The 7,193-nt window shown below is 39.0% G+C and overlaps 1 protein-coding gene across 1 annotated transcript; it reads left to right on the top strand.

Moving 5' to 3' along the window:
- Positions 1 to 191: 191 nt before the first annotated feature.
- On the top strand, positions 192 to 6,260 carry LOC108746770 (protein prenyltransferase alpha subunit repeat-containing protein 1). Its single transcript, XM_018483722.1, has 2 exons — positions 192 to 535; positions 4,444 to 6,260. Exons 1-2 carry the CDS (start codon positions 459 to 461, stop codon positions 5,654 to 5,656), a joined length of 1,290 nt encoding a protein of 429 aa, XP_018339224.1. The 5' UTR covers positions 192 to 458; the 3' UTR covers positions 5,657 to 6,260.
- Positions 6,261 to 7,193: the final 933 nt, after the last annotated feature.

The raw sequence follows: 7,193 nt of genomic DNA, 5'->3' as shown, positions 1-7,193 counted from the left end.
TAATATAATGACAAGGTAGATATACATAAATTTTTCTATTAAATCGACCTGCAGAAAAATTTGCACGTCGCGCAAAGTGGATTTCAATTCGCTGCGCGGTAAACGCAGGAAAACGACGACGCGCGCGGGACCGGGGTGCGTGAAGTTGGCGAGCCTGAGCGGCGCGCCCGCCCGGCCCGACTCGTGGCTGACTTCGCGCCGCGCGCAGCCGAGCGTGTCTGCTTGCCGCACTCCGGCTGCATCCGGCTGCTCCGATAGCGCTTCCGCAGAGTGAAGTGCCGCACCGCCGTATACGTCGCAACGGGACGCGCCGTGCGGGGCGGCAGAGCAAAAGGAGGGAGCGATAGACGGACGGAGAGTGGAAGCGAGAAGGAAAGGACGCGAAGGGTGGTGTGTCACACTGGCGCGTCCGCCGTCGATTGCTACGTCCACGAGGGAGATGTGATGCAGCTCATACGATGGTGGACAACGAGTTCCCGGCCGCCGAGAAGATCCTCCGTGACATTGAGAACACCGTCCGAAGAAATCCCACCATGTGAGTGCACGTTTTTCCTCATCTTTTTCCTCGTGAGTAAACCCGGAAATCCGTTGCACTGCGCACGGGCGTGTTTTGCCGTCTCTAATCCCGTTCTCGTGACAGGCAAAGATCGAAATCGGTAGAGTCGCGGCGACGACAACTCGACCGTCGTGAATGTCGTAAAAAGCTCTGCCACACCGCGTTCCGTCCGTCATTTACACGAGTCGAGACGGCCGATCGCATTTCCGCGCGTTTATGCGGTGTCGCGATTTTGAACTCAGCGCAAGTTACGATCAGTTACGATCGTGTTAACGATCTCCCATCAAATTCTTGTCGTTTCCGCTCAAGTATATTTTCTACATCCCATTACGACTGTTATTCTCTATTTTTTTCAAAGTCTAAACGCATTTATGCACGTCGATTTTGTTCTTGATATTAGAAAATGTGAAGCGTGAGAGCTGCTGAGCAGACGAAATGGTCCTATATATACGCGTTATCGATTTAAAATCGCCGCGGAGTGACTTCGGTGGATCCTAACCTAAAATGGCTCTCCGTGAGAGTCTCGTTTCGAAACCCGCACTACAAACGCCCGTAAACCGGCAAACAGAACTTATAAAAACATGCACACGCGATCCTAACCGCGCAGTTGCGAGGGCGGAGTCTTCGAAGGGATAGGCAGCGAGAGGGCGAGGGGAGGGAAAAAAGCATGCACCGGTGATCGTAGAGGCGAGTCGACCTCTTCGCGATTTTAACGCGACGATCGATCTCGCGCGCGCCAACTTTCGCCCACGCTGCTCACCGTCACGGCGACCGTGCTGCGATAATAGCTGCGAAGTTGACTGCGAGTCTATCGCGAGTCACGTGCTCCAACTGTAATTGACCGCTGCTCTAGATCATAATCTATGAAATATTGAGAGAGCGCGCTCGATTTAACATTAACTCTCCAAGTATTGTCGAGAGTTCCATTATCGGACTTTATAAATTTTCGTAGAGATTTATTAAAAGTGTAATAAATCTTCGTAAACATTTATTAAAGGAATTTCAATGCAATAATAAACGATAGATATTTTTCTTTCGTTTTTTTTTTCATCAAATTCATACGAATTATTTGACCTTTTTTTTGCTCGCGTGATTTCTCATGTTTCGCGAAACTGCAATGTTAAGTTTATTCTACAATTGTGTAGGCGTACATTATTAGATTCGTAGAAGCAACGGTAACTCGATCCTTTGAGTTAAATAAAATTTTATTTTTAACTTCCATGAAATAATAGATCCATTTCTGTGGTTAGTTTCAAAGTAAAACAACGTCCATATTAATGTATGCACTTAATGAATAATAAGCTAAATTTAATTCAAATTTAATACATTTCTGAGTTAAATTGTTTAATTCCATTGTTTTAAGTTAAATTAACAACATATTAATAGCAGCAGTGGCGACCTGCAGAAATGATTAAAGATAATTCAAATTGAGTATAATTTGACTTTCTAATTTTAACAATGTAGTTGTAACTTGTAAGTGTGATTGTAGTTGCAAGAATTGATCAATCACAGTCGAACATGAGGAGAATATTCGATTGTGATTGGTTAATTCTTATTACAGTTACAACTACGCATATTCAATTAAAGAATGGACTTAATAATTAGTCAACTATGTAACACGGACATAGGAAAATTACGGTTGGCACTCAGCTTTTTGAATTACTCCGAGGGCAATTAAAACCAATCTTCTTAATCCTTGAGTTTAACACGAAACGTGTTTCATGTGAATATAGAGAGTAATGAACAAGCATTATTAACGCCCTATTTTACATTTATCCCATTTAATTTCAAGGTTTTGAATTCACATGTTAATATGAATGTGAGCTTTCGAGTGCTGTATAAAAATAAAAGGTCGTTAAAACCGGCCCCAATTATTTTCTCATCGAAAACGCTTGTTAATCTTGTTATCCCGGTTTTGAGCGCGAGATTAAAATAAACTTGCGTTCGCGACTATGATTAAGTCAAAACAAAAAAATTTACGGGAAAACATAGAAGATGTATGCGACGGAGACGAGAAGACGGTCATGCATTGCAAATTATTAATCAGCCAAATTATTAATCAGTCCTGCGTTCGCAAAATAGTACCATCAGGAGAGTATTAAGTGCTAACAATCGCGGTTTGTTTGCCATCTTTAATTCCACTTGCGTAATGTACTTGGTTTTAATTATTCGTTCACGTTTTTACCGGTTTCGATTTTTTGTGGCGGTTAAATCGCGGCGAAGAAAAAAAAATTCACAACTGTGTCTTTATACTTGCGGATTTACTCTCCTTTGACTATCGAAACTTCGGTGTATGTGTGATTATAAAATTTTCTCGTGTACATGTAATTGTACTATCTTACATAACACGCTTATGTAATTTTCACAAAATCGAACATAGAGTCAAATATAATAAAGAATTAACTATCGGGAAATTATTTTACAGGCTTGCATATAAAAAGTGTAGAATATAATCTTTTATTTAAGTTTTTTCTACAATAAATTAAAAAAAAATCTCATCGAAATCTAAAAAAAAATCCTCGTGGAAATTACGAAAAAGGATTGTTATCAACGTTCCTTTGTAAAATATATTTAATACTTTATACAGATAACTAGAAGTTAAAGTTATTGTTAAAGTATTGTTTAAATTGTTAAACTAAAAAATAGAGAACTTTGAATACGGACATAAGGAGACTCATACTTTTACGTGAGATTATAAACTTGCCGGTGTAAGCTAAATTCTTCAAATATCTTCCTACAAATATCAGCATTGCGACGAAGTTGTCTCATCTAGCTACATTATCCATGACGCATTGCGGATTTTTTAATTATACATGTTAATAGATCACAGCTGAATATGGAAATAATTTTTTAAATATTTGATAAAACGAAAATTGCTTAGATATTAAACGCATTATCTTAATTTCTATTTATCATTGAAAACATTGATAATTACTTATTAATTTTTTTCTTTCCTTGCTTTATATTCATTACACACTGTTGAAAATAATTATACGAGTACATATTTTCTCTTTCTCTTTCTTTAATAATATTACTTATTTATAATATAATATTTATATTACTCGAAATAAATATATATAGACTTTTATTACGATTAATTTTAAGTATTACATATACTAGGCTAAGAAATAATAATAAAAAATATTAATTTTTTCTCTCTCTCTCTCTTTCTTTAAAAATCTGTAATACAATTACTGACGCTGGACCTATAAGATCCGTTTAATTTATATTAATTAAAAAGCATTAATTAATTGAAGGAACCAAAAAGATGTATCTCGTATAAAAAAGAATAAATATGTATATTTTAATAAGAATAATCCAAGTTTGCAGATGTAAAGAAAATTGAATTGTTTGATATTTTTGTCAAAGAGATTTATAATTAAGTAGGTCCAACGGATCCACTAAATCAATTCCGGAGATTGAATGTAAGCAACTCGGAATAATACACTGTTAAATGTCAAAGGAGCAATAGACTCCAATCCCTTAAATAACATTTTTAACTTTTGTGTGTGTCAAAATGTAAATTAGTCTATTTCTGGATTGAATTGCTTAGTTTTAAAGTAAACAGTGTTTATATTAACGTATGTGATTAATAAGTAATAAATTAAATTTAAGTCAAATGATTACATTTCTTAAATTAAATTATTTAATTCTATTGTTTCAGTTAAATTAACGACATATTAAGTAAGAGCAATGATTCTACAGAAATGATTAAAAATAATTCAGATTAGATATAATTTGATAAATTTAACAGTGTATAATTGTTTCCGTACTTTCCTTAATTTAAGAGTACCAAAAAGAATTTACGAACGTTTCTTTCAAAAAGTTTTTTTTACACACAAAGCGAAGCGACAGTTTACATAGTCGCGACTTCTCTGTATTCCTAGAAGGAGCTTCGTGATTCTGCCTATGGAGGACAGCGAGAACCGGTCGCCGGTGTTTCACCAGGAGGACAGCTTGGGCCTGGCGTCGTGGTGCGTTCAGCCGCTCTACGTGTATACGTATCGCCGACTGCTGGAGTATCGGCGGACGCGTCATCAGCGGCGCGAGGAACCCAGCACCGTGGCGAGATGGCTGCTGGGCGCCCTTCTGTTCAATCCGAGCGTGACCATGTTCTGGAATATGCGGCGAGAACTGGTGCGCGCTGGCAGATTGGACCCACGCGACGAGCTGTCCTTCACGCGGCCGGTGCTCTATCACACGCCAAAGTGCTTCGAGGCCTTCTCGTATCGAAGCTGGCTGATGCCGTTCGTCCTGGACGCCGAGCGGACCGACGTCGCCGAAGCACTCGCGAACGACGAGCTCGAGCTCGTGCAGACCTGCGCCGATCGCTACGCGAACAACTACCACGCTTGGAGCTATCGACGTCACTTGGTCACCCTGTTCGAGTCTCGCGGTTTACGGCATTTCAGCTTCGATAGCGAATGGATGAGCACGCTCATTTGGTGCCGGCAGCATGTATCCGATCATAGCGCGTACTCCTATCGGCAATTCCTGCTGCGAAAGTACATCCTGGCAGTGGTCTCCTCGGGCAGGGAGACGCACGACAACTCCGGTTACCGCTCCATCAGGTACGACGGCCCATTCCTCTACATGGGTCGTCACGATCTCGACGACGACGAACGGACGTTGCTGGAACGTATTCGCGAGGTCGCGCGTCTGGAGCGTGATCACGGTTACTTGACCACCGACGTTCGCAAACTTAGGTGTTACCTAACGGCGTTGTCATACTGGACGGAAGAGTGCTTGTATAACGAGCAGTACATCACTTTGCACGACAATCACGAGACGTTGTGGTGCCACCGTAGGTTCCTGGCGTACTTGATCGCTGTTCTCACCGCCGCGTACGCGAGGCACGCCTGTTACCGCGAAGACGATTTCTGGGACTCTCGGTGTCACGACGAGCCGTCACTCGCATCGCTCCTTCGCGACAGACGTTTCACTACCGATGACGACCTGTTAATGGCGGCTCACGTGATGCTCGTCAAGTCCTTTTGCTCGGTTAGTGTCGGTATCATTGAGATAGCGGTCAAGCGTCCGCAGGAAAAAATGTTCATCGAGAGATTTTGCAAGTATCTTGAGAGAATAGGTTTGCGATGATCAGGATTAGCGTGTGAGATTTTGAAGTTGACGAAGGCGCGATGAGCCGATCGTAGGATTTTTCTTGTCATCAGGGTGTGTAAATATAAAAGTAATAAGCGTGCAAACGATCGCGCATTAATGCTCGCGCAATAATTTTATTGCAACACAATTTCTCTCTTTTTTGTGATTTCGTATCGTCTAAGTCATGTTAAGACGTATTCGATATGTACGATGGTTATTCAATGGCGTTTATTTAAAGTAGTCGCAATATAGTTTGTTTTTTTAAGGTTTTTGGTATTCTTGAAATATTTTTAAGACGTTTTGATTGTGTGCTTTCCATCCAATATACGGAGTGAGTCATAAGTATGTTTTAAAATTTTTGTGAGCGTGTTTATGAATTAAAAAAAGGAACAAATGTTTGTTTAAACATTGAATCGCAAGAATCCAATGTTGTCGAAGTAAATATACACAAATATAGTGGTATTAAATAATGACTTTATTTAAAAGTTTCAAGTGGGAATTTTATGTTTACAAGAAATGCTCAAAGTATCCTGCATCATTTTCCATACATATCTAACTAAGAATCTGATACTCAGTCATTATTTCAAATCTTGTGTCTATTATTTTGATAACGAAATATTTACGATCTAAAGTTTATAGAAACATTTGTTTTTCCTTTTTATACCCAGGAACGTTCATAAAACTTTAAACATACTTATGATTCACCCTGTATATATTTTCTAATTTTTTATTTTATTTATATATTTATGAGAATATCTTTTTCGAACATAAAACCCTTCCAAGGGTTGATATTTAATTTTTATTTTTTAACCACCTGGTCTTAGCGAAGGAAAGTTTTTCTTTTATAGGAGAAGTATTTTAAAAACCAGTAAAGAGACATTTTAGGAAAGAAAGTTTTTTATAACTTTGAAATATTCCAGTTTGGTGCTCAAAGAATTATTCTCTTCGATTAGTGAGGAAATTCTTTCGCGTTAGTTAGAACACGATTGCGATAAGCAGGATTCAATGTAGATAGGCAAAATTGAATTGTTATCGATACTTAATTCCCGCATTATTCGCTCGCGACTTCGTAGCGACTTCGATGAGTCATCGAGTACACCAGTGATACGTAAAAGTGAAATATAATATAATAACGAAATGTAGGATATATGTGCGAAATAAGGAGACGGATTCGTCTCGTCGAGAGGGATCTCCGTCAAGAACGGAGTACGAAAGTTTTGTGAGAACAATTATGTATACTTATAAAATATTGAACGAGAAAGAAAAATGAAGATGCTAGTTTTCTAAGATTGTGTTCTTTTTATCGCGTCCCGTAATGACGAGTGTCCATCTCTCTATCCATATTTTTCAGGTTCGTAGTTGAGATCTTTGTGAGTCCTAAAGTAAAAGAATCCCGCACTGATTATATAGAGAATTAAGTCCTGGCGAAATGAGTCAGTTTTCGCGTATAGACAGGTATTTATAATCAGTTCTTATATGTATTTAAGACGGTCAAGTACAATTTTGAGCTATCATAAGCCAATCACAGAATCGT

Source organism: Trachymyrmex septentrionalis, unplaced genomic scaffold (assembly GCF_001594115.1).
Source record: "Trachymyrmex septentrionalis isolate Tsep2-gDNA-1 unplaced genomic scaffold, Tsep1.0 scaffold19, whole genome shotgun sequence".
In the NCBI taxonomy this organism is placed as follows: domain Eukaryota; kingdom Metazoa; phylum Arthropoda; class Insecta; order Hymenoptera; family Formicidae; genus Trachymyrmex; species Trachymyrmex septentrionalis.
Note: the sequence above shows the minus strand (reverse complement) of the source record. Positions and strands in the feature narration are given on the sequence as shown.